We start from the raw sequence: 14,438 nt of genomic DNA on the forward strand, positions 1-14,438 counted from the left end.
ATGTGCACTTTCTGGGTACTAACAGGACTGCTTGCCTGAGAAGCATCCGTTTCCTGTGTCTGGTGCTGAAGCCCTTCAAGCTCTGGGAAGGTATACTGAGTTACATCTTGTTTTGTGAAGTCCTCTTTCTCTCCTTTTTGGTGATCTACAGGGACAACCTGCTTTCTGAGTGTTGGCTGTGACCAGTAGGTTTGTCTCTTACCTTCCTGCTCCCAGCTGGTGTCACTGTGGTGCAACACAGGTGTACTTTTATGCGGGCTGTTATAGGGAGGAGGAGCAATATAGCCAGGTGGTTGGCTGAACATCCTCTTCTGGTAGCCAGCCTTTTCTCTCATGTCCAAGATGTGGCTTGTGTCAGGAGTGGCAGGAGTTTGTAATGGATAATATGTCGAAGCTTGCTGTCTATCCCCTTTATCCCACAGTCCTGATTCTCTCATGTTTGCAGATTGTATGACCTGTTGCAGTGCTGCGAGTCGAGGATCTGTCCCACTCCTGCTGTCCCTGTCTGGGGCCCGGCTGCTCTCCAAGAGCCCCTGAGAGGCACCCCTCAACTCTGCCTCGATACGTCTCCTCCTTGGAAGAGAATGGCTGTATCGAGCTGCCCAAGCCTCCAGCTCTCGATAGCTGCTGTCACTCCTCTTAGTAGAGACTTCCCTGCTGTAGCGGACAGGACTGCAGGGCTCCCACCTCCTCTGCCATCCCTCCCTCAGAAATCCTCTCTCATAATCCCTTGCTGCTCGTTGAGCTACAGTCCACTCTCTTTCTCTGGCTTCATGCAGCTGATATTCTCCCAGGTCCTGGTGTTGCTGAGGGTGACGATCTAGAATAAAAGGGAAGTGGGAAGAAGCACCGGCAGCCAGGTCTTGGTCCGTCCAGTTAGTGTACTCCTGTGGAGCCCCTGCAACTCTTGATCCTGGTACAGTCCAGTAACTGGACTCCCTGCTCTGATCCTGCTGCTCGCCATAGTACAATGGGTAATGAGTTGCCTGATGTCTGTCATGGTAGCTGTGGGTAAAATGGTGGAAAAGTGTGTAAATTCAAAGCCATCTTTCACAACCTTTTTAATGCTATCTTTCAGAAAATCTTTCAACAAGTGGCTCCTTTTGGTATCACTTTACTATATCAGTATGGTCCACTGATAATATCAAACAAATGAAAAATAATGTACTGCTATAAATCGCAGAATAAGTCAGTGTTGAAGTTGGTCAAGGGTCAAAAAGTCTGCAGTGATGCAGCTAAAAAGGCAACCAATTGTTTGTTGAGCATTACTTTTTTTTAATCAACACAATACTGTACAAATTAAGTTTAAGCTCCTTCAAACAAGCCTTGAACAATGTCAACAGACTATATCCAAAGATTAGACTGATTTATAAAGTAGTCAAGTCAGTTTCTCAGGGGGCTTTGCAATCTGTACAGTGTACGACACCCTCTGCCCATAGACCCTTGTTTTGAGTAAGTAGACCCCTTAAAGCAGAGATGAAAAAAATAAAGTAAAAGTAATAATAACACTGAACTCACTTATGTGTACAGTTTCTTCCAGGAACAGTACCAAATTTTGAATATAAAGATGATTGTCCCTGATTCTCGGGCCAGAACTCCATCTTTTGGTCTGATACTCAGATCTGAAATGTTGGAAAATAAAGATTTAATGGCTTAAAAAGTACATTTTGTGACACTGACCATGAAAAAAAGATTTCAAAAAGTGTCACCTGCAGTTTATATATTGTTACACAAATGGAGTGACACGACACACACAAACACGTACCTTTAATAGCTGTTTTCAAGATTACTGTCCTCGCTGCTCATAAGGTGATACAAGCTCTAATGAAATCCTAACACTACAACTTGTTTTAAAAGGACAGTGGCTTTCAGTCCCCCTCCCACTCCACTCACACAAACACACACACTCCCCTGTCACTGTTAGCCCATCCTCCTCTCATCCAGACAACATGCCCAGTTCAAATACCACAGAGGAATTTTTTTAATCAGGTTTTTTTAGGAACGCTATGTTTAGCTACATCATTACTCTTTAAAATCGTACAAAGGTGACTTCAAGGGGAAAGCAGCACGGTAGTTTTTTAACAACTTAGTATAAAGTTTAACTACAAACTTACATGGAATTTAGTTCAGATAGACTGACTAAATTATTAAAATGCAGATAAAAACAGCCCTCGTGAGGCTGCTGTTATAGTTTTATGCATGCATAAGCTTTAGGTGAAAAAGCCTTTTGACATAATTGTATTGACATTAATGGTAATTATGTAGATTAGGCTGAATATTAGAATTGAATATTTCAGACCCTTAATCTCACAGCTGCAAATTAAAAGTAATATTTAAGATTGTGGTTGGGGGGGAAAAAAACAACTTTTTAAAGAGATAATTTGTTTCAACTTTTTCTAAGTAGATGTTCATATCAACGTCACCATTTACTAGCAGCTGCTTCCATAACTTTGCCCAAATGATCAGGAACAACAAAAGCAGTGATGTGCACTTTGCAGGACTCTGGCTCGTGTGGGAGGTGCTCGGCGTGATGGAGAGCAGACTCTGCATGGAGATAGGGATCTGTTGTTTTGTCGGCTGAATTGTAGCACAGGGAGAGACGGGCAGCGGACGGGTTGTCTCCCTTTCTTTGAAACTCTCCAGCGTAACAAACAGGCTTTCCTTCTCTGAACAGAAAGTCTGTACATCAGCAGAGAGCAGGAGGGAGGGGATGAAGTACGTACAGACAGCAGGCTGCAGGGAGGGCAATCTGTTGATGTTGACACAATAGTTGGGGATCGGATGAACTTTGTTTTGGGTTTTATAGATCTCAATAAAAACAACACTGTCCTGGATATCAACAGCACATATACCAAAAGGTTGATGTTGCCATATAGTTAAGTCCGGCTTGATTATCGCTAGAAGCATTTCAGATGAGATCAGGATCCATGTTAGAAAACAATACAACAGAACAGTAAGAGGGAAGACTGAAAATGCATGAAATAAACTAAAATCCAAAGATGATTTTGTTTGTGGTAAAAGCACAGTAAAAGTGTTCTGTTTTCCTGGAGATATTAGCTGTTTGCAACTGAATTTGAACAGCCTATAAAATAGAGACCAGTCTAGACTGAAGAGACAGATCACACTAACAGTATGACATCAACTGCATTATGTTTCCATCATTACTAAGGAAATTAATTTTTTTTGCGTCTTTCTGAGCTTTGACACTGGTTGTACATTAAAGTTTTATCCCAGAGATGATCATGACAATATTTAGTGAATGATGGACCCCATCAGGTCCTGTGGAGCGAGGGCTGGTTTTAGTTTAATTTAAAGACCTTTAAACAGCACAACATTAAATATTCATGATTAGACAAGCGGCACTTTAAATTAAAGTTTGTAAAAAAGACAAGGTATTATTTATAAGGTTTAACACTCCATAGATGTGTTTCTTCAGGATTGCGTGGATGTGATTTGATCAGATTTGGTGGGCAGTGGCCTGACATCACTAGCTTCCACCCATTTCAAACCAGTCAGGAGACTAAACACAAAAATACCAACACAGACATGTCACATCAAATCAATAAAAATGTTTTTAAATGTTTGTATTCATATACGATCAATCAACCACAGTACATAGCTGCTTGAGGAGATCACTCTCCAGGGCTTGTAAAGATGTGATGATGTCTTTTTTGAGTCATATCTGAGGATAAGGCAGCTCAAACAACTTTGTAACATGCTCCAGACACTTGCATAAAACAGAACAGGATGTGTGATCATGTGCGAACAGGCCCCTATGTTGTCTGTACTGATAAAATGAACCTGGAGAGACCCTAAAGGTTTTAACAATAAAGGATAATCCAAGGTGATAATATATGACATTTTAATGTCAGAGGAAGGGCAGAAAATTCCCGAGAGGAGCTGTTGACCCTATTTTAAGAAATTCTTTGACAACATTACCAAACTAAGTGTGCCTAATAATGACAACATGAAGTCAAAAAGACAAAATAAACAAGTGATAAAAGGAAGAACCTGAAATCAGGTATTTATGAGCAGACCTTCACCCCAGCCAGTTTAACAGCAGATCTGATCCCTCCACAGTGAAAACATATATTTAAAAAATAAATACATAAATAAATATATATTTTAAAAGGCACCTAAGACACCAGACTCATAGACAGGTTGTCACTACTCTTTCCTTAGCGATGCCCTGTATATATTATTGTTTTGTTTGTCATCACGGTTGACAAGCTCAACATTAAATCTGCTTGGCAGACAGTCCTCATAGAAATATGGAGTCCTGTGCTCTTTTCGCATTTTGGATGACAGATACACCACGGCTCCGTTCTTGCACAAATGAGCTAGTGTCTCCACAAGCAGTGGGTAAGTCTCTGGGAGGTAAATTATATCTGCACAAAGCACCAGATCCCAGTCAGAGGGGAAGTTCACGTGGTCCTCGCCCCAGGACAGAGGCAGGACGGTGGGAGGGGTGGTCAGCCAACCACCGGGTGGCATGTTGGCCAAGACGTTGGCCTGGAGCTGAGGGAGAGTCAGAGGAAGGTCTGTGAGGGTCACAGCTGCACCTGCAAAAGGTGGTTTTGATAGGAGAGTGTGATTCAAAACGTGCTGTTGATCTTATTTACAGATATATGTATTCAGGAACTACACATGTATTGAAAGGATGTTGTGAGAATTCTGACAAGTAATGTTCTTGTATGTTGACGCTTTGGGAACATCAGCTGTTGTGGTAGCTGCAGCAGGTGTACAGCGCCTCTGGTGGAGGCACGTGAGAGCTGCATCAACAGCTGAGTATGACAGTTAACGGACTTCTACATCAAGATCTTTCTGTGTAAAACCAGTCAGGAGAGGTCCAGGAGCCTCTCATTCCATTCATAAACAGAACAATCTGCAGTGCAAACACACCGAGTCGTGCTGCCAGGATCCCGACCACACCAGTCCCTGCTCCCAGCTCGATGACGCGCTTCCCTCTCAACTCCACCGACTGCTCCTCCAAGTGACGACACAAGTGTAACGCCTGTGTACACACGAACATACTTATCGTTACACAAACCTCACACTAACTTGTAGCACGTACATTTCTATGGCTTTAACTTAAACCGAGTGTGCTCTTACAGCTTCCCAGACCGGGGCAGCCACGCCGAGGTTGGCCCCGAACACCTGTCTTATCTTCAGCTCCTGGCCGACTAAGTTGTAAACAGTGTCTTGAGAAAATGTGTCGGCAAACAGACCGTCGTCTACGGGGAAGGGGTCGTCTTCATCCTCTGAACAAATCATGCCTGGTAGATTAAATTAAAATGGTTAACTTGATGTACCGTTAGCGACAAACAGGAGCATTGAGTAAGTCGCCTTCCAGGTCCAGTTGTTAGCATCTCACGTTAGCTAACTGTGTCTGTTATTTAGTTCACATGTTAAGGTTGTTTTTAACGTTTAGTCTGCACCTTCAGAGACTGATATACATTTTATAAACATGTATTATTACTCTATTAACGGGAAATGGATGCTTAGTTGCAGTTGTTTTAAGAATGCATTTTATACATCCAATGATGTATACGAGGCTTTTAATTTGAAATGCAAAACAAACCCTCTTAGTTTCCGGGTCAGGGATAAGTTCCCAAAAATAACTTTAGGACTCTTCACACCAGTCGCATGTTAACTCTAGGTGCAGTCCTCACTGTGTTGCCATTACATATAAAATCATGGAGGAGCATAATTAAATGCTCTGTTTTATACAGAAACTTTATACATAAGATGTTGCTGATGTTATTTGGCGGATGACGTACATATTATTGAATCTTTAATTTGTAACCCTGAGATTTAGGTATTGCTTTACTATTACTTGGTATATTAATGTGCTGCCAGACTTCAAATCAGTGCATCACAAAAAAAAACCAAAAAAAAAAACCCCAGATCATCCTCATCCTATTTTTTCATAGCCGGCAATTTCAGCCAGACAAGTGTCTGCTCTCAAAACAATGCATGATCTCATTCATACATTCGTAAGCCTGCAGCTTACAATTATGTCCACCATGAATCTGCCAATTGTTTTATTTACTTAGTGTTGGTCAAACTAGGAAAAATGCCAATCACAAGAGTCCAAAAAGGATGTCCAAAATGCTTATTTTGTCCAAATTAACAGTAACTGAACACATAATTTACAGTCATATTAAACAACAAATCCTCACACGTAAGAAGCATAAACCATGACATGTTCTGCATCTTTGCTTCAAAAGTTATTTGCATTGACAATAAATGATCAAAATAAAGGATCAGATTTGTTGTAGATATATTCAGCATCGGTGCTGCAGATGAAAAACACAAAACACCATCTTATTCCAGGTTTATTTAAAAAAAAAAAAAAAAAAAAAAAAACAAGTCTCCGTCTCCTCACCCATTTTGTCTGGAAAACGAAACTTAAGTATTGTACCACTAAGACATAACCAGGTTTCACACACAACTTCACATCAATGACAAAGATGATTTTAACAGGTGTATAAAGTGTAGAGTCGAGTACAGATATGTCAAATAAAGCTCTTCATCGTTCCAGCTTATCAGTCTTTATAGAACACAAGCACATGTAAAGAATTTCCAACCAAAATGTAATAAGTCCAATCTGAAAATAAAACAACAATGCCGTCTTTAACTGTCTGCTTGTGTTGGACTATATCACAGTTTTCTCAGTGGAAAGTACAATAACTGTTGGGTTTTAGACTACAGATACACTTTACTCAATATACAGTAATTCTGCCTGAGACAGAACACGTCCCAACCTCCTGATTATTTGTAGTCATTAAAAAATAAATAATTCTTTTCATCACACAGATGACAGTAGTATTACATCCATAACACAGCCACCCTCTCTCCCCTCAGGCCTCAATATGTGCAAACTGCAAGAGTTTAAAAAAGGTAGCACTTTATGCAAGGACCGTGACCAACGAAAAACAAGACAGTGTTTTTGAAATGGGCACTTTATGAAAAGTGCATCCGGTGTGACTTGGGTTTGATTTTAAAATTACCAGATGAATTGGAAGGAGCTCATGGCTGTCTAAACCCTCATCAGGCAAACAGTGGAGTGAAACAATCTTATTATTTTTAAACTTGGAAGTTAAATCATAAAAAAAAATATAACAAGTGGTCCTTCAACCAAAGGAATATAATTGGTGCTGAATGACTATTCAAATCAGGTCTCATACTGTCCTAATACAGACACTTTCTTTTAGTCTTTCAAGGTCAAAATACTGAGCCGGGACATGAAAGCAATGCTGGGATTAAAGTGAATTTGCAGTAAAATTAGATCTGCTGCAATTGCATACTGCATCACATCTTCCTCACAGAAACAAAATGTTTGCAATGATACTGGACAGAAACGATGCAGTCACACAACAAACATCACAATTCGTGCTTTGAGATTAAGCAGAGGATGGTCTGCTTAAGCATTTAAACATTGGTAGTCCATTTTTTGTTTTTTCTTTTGTTAAGACACATATGTCTATATAGTCAGGTTTGACAAACCTCTGTCGCAGAGTCTTGGCGATCTGGGTACAAGTCACTTGATAAAACAGCCCTGGCTCAAACGCATTGTTGATTGTTTCTCTCATTAAAATCAACCACACACAGCCCAAAGTGCACCTGTAAATAGACGTGGAATTCTTCTTCTTCATTTCCTTGTGGGTATTAAAAGGCAGTCATCTTTGTTTTGAGTAGAACTGAGACAGAGTCCAAGTCCACACAGATGCACAACAAACACCCACACAGAAAACAAACGCCAGGGGAATGCAAAATTAAAACTTTGTTCCAAAAAGAATAAGAATTAGAACAATTACTATGACAAAGAGGATCAAAATGACCAGCATCTTTCTGTTTTTCTTCTGATACTGTTCTGCCTGCAAAGAACACAAAGAAAGGAAAAAATCAAATACTGTATTTCACTTGCTTTCAGTTTAATGAGTTTTTACATTTGCTGCTTTACTTCCACTATACTAAATTTTATTTTTGATCCTATTTGGTGTCAACAGGAAATACGTCTTTAATTAATAACAATGTGACCTGTGATTTGTCAAAATTGTGATTAAAAAAGGTGACAGCTACCTAACCAAGAAGTCTAAATGTTAATGGAGACAAAGCATTTTGTATTTACCTTTTGTAACTGCTTCAATCCATCTTCTGTTTTAACACATGCCTGCTCCACATTGAAGTCAATTCTGTCAAGAACGGTGCCCTTGGGAAAGAAGAACAAGGAATTTGTTAGTAGAGGAATAGCAATTTAGATGTAGATTAGTTATTTTAATCAAGAATTTTCAAAAGGAAAAAGTGTTGTTATATTCTAATAATATGAGGAGGTTTATTGTTAGCAGTCTAGTGCAGCACTGCCAGACAACATCTAACCTTGGGTTTGTTTTAACACTAATAATTCTCATTCAAGCTCACTGACAACCCAACCCTTAATACACGGAAGACAAGAAAGTTTGTCTGTAGTCAAAGTTATATTATTTAACTGTGTGTGTGTGTGTGTGTGAGAACGTGTCACGACAGCTTCAAATACCTGTTCCACCACCATTCCAGCCAAGTCCCGGAAAATCTCATTCAGATCTGAGATGGACTGCACTATCTGTCGGATCTCCCTCTCTCGCTCTTCAACCATTACTGAGTTCTGCTCCACCAGCATCAGCTGGTCGTCTGTGAACCCCTGAAACCAAAGAATGACAGTCAGTGATTATACAGTAACAATTCTTACTACAAATGCAGCAACACATGTATCCATTGTGGCCAAATGTAATTTTATGTCAAAATAGAAAAGAAAAACAAGTAGCGATGCTGTATTTAATTAATTATCAATAGATTTTGGCATACACCTTGAAGACTGAGGCAAAAAGATATCTGTACATTAATGTTTAAAATAGCTTAAATGTCATAAATACTTGGTCATTAATTTCTTCTCTTAAAAAAAATCCCTGGTTATGAACTGTAGAGAGAGAAATTGTAATTACATTTAACCAAACATACAGTATACTTTATTCATTGTCCTTTCCTGTCTTTTAATGAGATTAACACGAAGTTACCAACATTGATGGTCAACAGTTACATTTGTATAACACAGTGGGCATCCAGAATTTTAATGGATGTTTGTTTTTCTTGTCTTGTCTGTCCTTGACTGTGCTGTTTTTATTGTTCTGTAAAAAGGTGCCTGAAAAAAACGAGGGGGCTTTATTTGACTGACTTAAAGAGGTTTTCCTTTCACCTTGTCATAAACAGCTAACTCTTCGTCCTCTTCCATCAGGGGCCCAGAGTCAAAAAAGTGCTTTGACCTCTCCTCACGATTCTTCATACCTGGAATGTAAGCATTTCACATGACGCTTAGATGGAATGAAAACAAAACAACTTGAAGATGAAAGAGATGCGATACAAGAGAAGAACTGCAGTTCTTACGTTTTAGGTAGCCGGACTGTGTGTGTCTGAAATTGGTGGACAGCTCCTGCAGGCTCTGTGCCAGGGACGACACCACGTTTCTCAACAGCCTCTCCTCCTGCTCGGTGCAGTGGCCACAGCGAGACTGCAAACCCGTCACGGCTCGCTGGCATCGATGAAACATCTGCATCGAACACAAAGTTAGGGAGTGAGCAGTACTATCATGCTGTTAAGACTGTGTGCACAAGAAGAAATATAGAGCAATTAAAATGATTGAATACATGCAAACAATTCACTGTACCTGTGTTATCTCCTGCGTAGTGATTTCTATGGCATGCTCTTCCTCACTACTGTCATCGAGCGTGGGACGATTCATATGCTTGTCATGAAGTAAGGCAAGATCCTTCATCTTCTGCCGAACCCGTGTGATCTCATACTGGATCTGAAATGATGGTTAAAAGGAATCCAAACAGATGCGTTTGTGAGCTTTAGGTTAAATCTGGAATCGGTCAGCCTCTTACTGATAGGTCTCCTTACTAGTGTTCCAGTTCAAAGCCTCTGTTTTACCTCATCAACCCCCTCTATCCATTTGGGCGGCAGTTTCTTGGTGACTCCAATGGCAGCTTCAGGATCCAGACTGATTCCTGACACCAGGGCCATTCGATCATCAGCCATCTTGGAAAGAAATGGAAAGCAAATTATTCTATTAAAACCTTTTAAATAGGCTTATAATTCAACATGATGATGATCGAGGTCCACCATTTTAAGCGTCTTTAGTAATTCTAGCATGAAGTGAAACAACAGTACCTCATCAAGTTCCTAATGTGATTGGCAGAGAGCAGATTGGTCCCATCCAATAGAAAACAAGGAAAAGGAGAGAAAAAGACAGAAGTAACAGGAAGTGAGCCCCGGAAAATGTGACAGTCAATATCAAAATAAGTGTTTTTGCATCCACCTCTATGAACAAATAATGACTTTGAGAATGATAATTTAAGTAAAGCAGAGGCACATAGGGTCACCTTCACTTAATTCACATGTGCCTTGAGTTTTGTATATGTACATAAGTGTAAAACTGTGAATCTGATCAATAATTACATTTTAAACAAATCATTAAAAGCAAGAGAAATGGTAACAAAGAAAGAGGTTGAAATAGTTGCCTCAAGAAAGGAAATATTTTCAAGACAATTTAAAATGAGTGGGAAGTTGACTTTATTCCAGCACAGTGAGTTATTGTTAACCTGAGTGTAAAGCAGCTTCAGTACGCTGAGTGTACATATGGAAAACAGTAGTTGTAGTTGAGTCATTGCCTTTAAGCCAGTGCAAATATACTTGAGCCTGAGGATATGTGATGCGTCATCATTGTACTACTGCAAAATGAAATGAATGTGGTATAATGCTACAATAAAGTGACTTGGATGCAACATAAATACAACTAACAACTAAGTAACACCTATATTACATATCCTTTCTGTACATTAGTGACTTTTCTCTCTTACATTGGCGGAGAGTGCGGACACGTTTAAATCAACACTGTTTTACAACATTGAAGAATGAAGCCTGATACAAAGAAAACAGGACCAAACATACAGTGAACAGACCGTTCAAAACAAATGAGATATTAGACTACAAAAATCATTTTTAACATTTAATGTCTCCATTTTAGCGATCCAACACACAACATGGTTGAAACAGTGCAACAAGTGTCCTGTAAGCAGGTGAAAGATGGCTGCAGGGCAAAAAACACTTTAATACCATGTCATCAGTGTGAAAGTTAACTGTAGCTTAAGTTATATTTTTATTAAATAATAGGTGGTATAATGATGTATACATCATTATTTGTCATGTGTGTTTGCCTGCAGTTTATAATTTAAGCAATGTTTTCCATTTTATTTGTATTCTGTCATATTTCTTCTTATCTGTTATCATTTTTATGTATTCATTCTGTTTATTCGAAGTTTATGTGTGATTATGTTAGTTGTTTCTGTTTGTTATCACATTTTTGAACCCATTCTGTGTATTTGCGGTCTCGACATCATTGAGAATGAGGGCTTGCCGTCGATGATTTTTCGAAATTTAAATAAAGCTTGAATGTATGAATGAATAGGCAACGGTAAAAAGCAGGATACCTTACTGAAGGAGCTCTTGTATAAATGCAGGTGACTCTGCTGTGACACTTACGCTGACAGCAGAAAGCAGTTCATCTAATGAACTGTCAAGCATGAATCATTTTTACTTTACTGGAGTACCAGGCCACAGCATCGCCCCCATTTTTTACTCCGAGCCTAAGTACTGATGTTCCTGATGATCCTGAGGTAAACCCCAGCATGCCACTCTACATACACAGAGTTGCACTGACAAGCACTAATAAGCCAATATGCAACCAGGAGAAAGAGGAGCCTTTCCAAGCCGTCAGTAACCGCAGGAAAGGAAAAATCATCAACCAGCTCAGCAGCTGAAATTCTGCAGTTTATTTTATGAATTGCGATATACAACTGATGGGATACGCACCTCACATGTTGAGTGCCTCAGGCAGTACAGGCTGGCAGAAATGAATCTACCTCAGCGAGTAGTTAACTGGTTAAAATGTTCATAACTGGGTGTGGATTGTCACACACATCCTACAGCTGCTTGCTGCAAAGTGTACCCAGCACCTGGTCTCCTCCATTAGACAAAAGGTGAACTCCAGACCAAACACAGGAGAGCTCATGTTCAAGGTCCTAACAGTGAGTTGACTACATTGTGCTTTGTAGTATAACAATGGTAATGGAGTTTAACTGGCAGTGTGGATAATGACAGAAGTCTGAAATGGGGTGAAGCGTTTCTTTAAAAATGACTGAATGTGAGTAATTAGGAAAGAAAAATGTGACGTTTTGCATTCAGCCCTGACACTGACAATATCGTGCAGACTGTCAAGTTGTGACTGATTTTAATAGAGTTTCATTCTCAATGTTACTATAAAAACACTGTTTCTGCTATAAGTTATATTCGTTCAGTCAAGAGCCTCACTGATATGTCTGTCAGTGAGTATTGGCCTGTCAAGGATTTATCATATCAGCACATCCAGCACCGATATGAAAACTCTCTTTTCCCCATAACATAATGAAGACACAGATGCTAAATTATTAATCTATGGAGCAGAGCAGTTTGTCTTAAATTCAAAATGAAGTGTACTGTTTCAGTACTCTGATGTCATTTTGGACAACACCGTTTTTTAACTGTGAATTATCCTGCCTCGATAACATACATATTGTTGTGTTGGATAATTTAAAGGATCATTGCAAAGATGTGTGTCTATGTATATGTGTGTGTATTATTTGTAACAGTTTGGGCCACAAAAATCCAGTATGGCTCAGGCTCCAATTCAGTGGCAAGACAATCTCTGGTGCAGAATCTTGTCTTATTCAACTCTAATGAGTTTTCTCACAGGGAGGTAGCTGTTGTACTAATTTAAAAAGACAGCTATGGCTTCAGGCTGGTATCCAGTCCCCTGCGTTGGGATATATTTAAATTGGCAGAAGGGAGAAATTCAGATCAGCACATCCCTAATTCTTATTATTGAAGAACAGTGAAGAGGGGGAAATGAAGTCTCATTGTATACTATAGAGTATAAGTTTCACCAGAAGATTGCTGAGGAGCCTTCTTGGTTTTCATAATGGATCCACAAGAGAAAACCCATTATTTTTGAATGACAAGCAGCAGATTTCAGGAATTTTATGCAGCAGTTTTCCTCAGTTTGTGTCAAACATTGTTATGACTAACTAGAGGAGAACCCCAGCTATGTTCTGGGGGAACAATCGATTACAAGTCACAGGCACGATTTGATCTAGACTAAATCAAATGACTACGCACTGGCCACAGCACACATTCTACTATGGAGGAGCACAATGTGACATTAAAACAGCATGCTTTAACTTTTTACAACATTCTATTTAACAATGTTATCTTTTAACCTAGAAATGAGAAAATACAGACTACTTCTTAGCTAGTTTTATTTCATTTGTTTACGTTTAGTGTTGACAAGTAGCTATGAATGGCTGAATAACATGCCTGACACTCCTCCACATCCTCCCCCATCACCTCACTCAGTCACATTAATCAGTCCTCAGGTGAAATTACGGGGCACAGGCATCTTCCTGAGTAATTATTAACAGCTACGAACACACAGTTGTATCTAGCTACCACAGCTCAGTGACTGGCTATATGCAAACACACACAGTAAAATGTCAAAACGATGCAGACCACTCACCGCAGCATTGCTACGTGTACTCAGACGGGGGTCGTATGTACTCACTTGCTCAGCCAATATCTGCCGGTTTTGGATTGCATTGTTCCGCATTAACAAGAAGGCATCGGTCAGACGCCTAGTGGCCATGACTGCCTTGTTTGATACCTAGTTTAACACTGGACAAAGTGCGGATCAGGCGATGATTTATTATATTATGTCCACTGCCCGCTGACCCGCAGCTAACACCGCTAGCTTTAGCTTTAGCTTTGCCTGCGATGGATGATGAGCAAAACTCGCGATACAGCGCCTACAGTGGACAGCACACGACCTAAATACTATTCATCTTAGAGACATCTCTAATACTTAAATTCAAAATAACAAACATGACCGAGAGTTTCTCCTCAAATTTTTTTTTTGGGTTTAACGTTGGATTAGTAACGTTGCTCCGCTTGGACAGCTACGGAAGTAGGAAAACGTAAACACCTGCGTAACTACTGCTTCTTCTTCTACTACTCATTTACTGCAGCTGTCATCTGTCACTGAAGCTCATTATCGCCTCCTGCCGCCTCGGCGAGAGACATTAGTCTGTCTGTATTTACTATGATTATTTCCATGATTGTTTTACAAAATGTTACTTGTAAAGATTAGTACTGACCTCAGAAACATTAATCTGACAGCTTAAAGTCCACTTTCTTGCTTTTTTGAGAGCTTTCAATTGTTTTAAACTGTCTTCATCAGCAGATTGTCATGGAAATAGATCTGTTGAGCTGCAAGCTTAGTAGCTGTTATGATTTCATCCATAGCGCTTGTA

The 14,438-nt window shown here is 39.7% G+C and overlaps 2 protein-coding genes and 1 long non-coding RNA gene across 5 annotated transcripts; all 3 read right to left on the reverse strand.

The window, feature by feature from the left end:
* Nucleotides 1-685: 685 nt before the first annotated feature.
* On the reverse strand, nucleotides 686-1,785 carry LOC115583385 (uncharacterized). Its single transcript, XR_003984358.1, has 3 exons — nucleotides 1,766-1,785; nucleotides 1,519-1,622; nucleotides 686-1,005 (listed from the first exon to the last, which is right to left on the reverse strand). It is a non-coding gene; the product is annotated as an uncharacterized LOC115583385 (long non-coding RNA).
* Nucleotides 1,786-3,554: 1,769 nt separating this feature from the next.
* Nucleotides 3,555-5,561, reverse strand: LOC115583377 (EEF1A lysine methyltransferase 3). The gene is made up of 3 exons (XM_030420149.1): nucleotides 5,113-5,561; nucleotides 4,903-5,014; nucleotides 3,555-4,562 (listed from the first exon to the last, which is right to left on the reverse strand). The coding sequence occupies exons 1-3, from the start codon at nucleotides 5,272-5,274 to the stop codon at nucleotides 4,168-4,170; spliced, it is 669 nt and encodes a 222-aa protein (XP_030276009.1). The 5' UTR covers nucleotides 5,275-5,561; the 3' UTR covers nucleotides 3,555-4,167.
* A 539-nt stretch (nucleotides 5,562-6,100) lies between these two features.
* stx16 (syntaxin 16) lies at nucleotides 6,101-14,128 on the reverse strand. 3 transcript variants are annotated; one of them, XM_030420144.1, is made up of 9 exons: nucleotides 13,694-14,128; nucleotides 10,210-10,221; nucleotides 9,970-10,077; nucleotides 9,704-9,844; nucleotides 9,424-9,586; nucleotides 9,236-9,324; nucleotides 8,540-8,683; nucleotides 8,135-8,215; nucleotides 6,101-7,880 (listed from the first exon to the last, which is right to left on the reverse strand). In XM_030420144.1, the coding sequence occupies exons 1-9, from the start codon at nucleotides 13,772-13,774 to the stop codon at nucleotides 7,779-7,781; spliced, it is 921 nt and encodes a 306-aa protein (XP_030276004.1). In that variant the 5' UTR covers nucleotides 13,775-14,128; the 3' UTR covers nucleotides 6,101-7,778. The 3 variants fall into 3 exon arrangements, with proteins under 3 accessions (XP_030276004.1, XP_030276002.1, XP_030276005.1); XM_030420142.1 differs by having other exon boundaries at nucleotides 13,649-14,128; XM_030420145.1 differs by lacking the exon at nucleotides 10,210-10,221.
* Nucleotides 14,129-14,438: the final 310 nt, after the last annotated feature.

The sequence above is a fragment of the Sparus aurata genome, chromosome 6 (genome assembly GCF_900880675.1).
Source record: "Sparus aurata chromosome 6, fSpaAur1.1, whole genome shotgun sequence".
NCBI classification, from domain to species: domain Eukaryota; kingdom Metazoa; phylum Chordata; class Actinopteri; order Spariformes; family Sparidae; genus Sparus; species Sparus aurata.

What these genes read in the sequence shown, in the direction of transcription:
- LOC115583377 (XM_030420149.1), bottom strand. Translation starts at nt 5,274, where the DNA reads ATGATTTGTTCAGAGGATGAAGACGACCCCTTCCCCGTAGACGACGGT. An exon ending in CTGCCCCGGTCTGGGAAGCT is followed by an intron (nt 5,015 to 5,112) that starts GTAAGAGCACAC and finishes GTGTGTACACAG; the next exon opens with GCGTTACACTTGTGTCGTCA. An exon ending in GATCCTGGCAGCACGACTCG is followed by an intron (nt 4,563 to 4,902) that starts GTGTGTTTGCAC and finishes CACCTTTTGCAG; the next exon opens with GTGCAGCTGTGACCCTCACA.
- stx16 (XM_030420142.1), bottom strand. Translation starts at nt 13,774, where the DNA reads ATGGCCACTAGGCGTCTGACCGATGCCTTCTTGTTAATGCGGAACAAT. An exon ending in AGTTAGCTGTTTATGACAAG is followed by an intron (nt 8,684 to 9,235) that starts GTGAAAGGAAAA and finishes CTTTGGTTTCAG; the next exon opens with GGGTTCACAGACGACCAGCT. An exon ending in GATTGAAGCAGTTACAAAAG is followed by an intron (nt 7,881 to 8,134) that starts GTAAATACAAAA and finishes TGTTCTTTGCAG; the next exon opens with GCAGAACAGTATCAGAAGAA.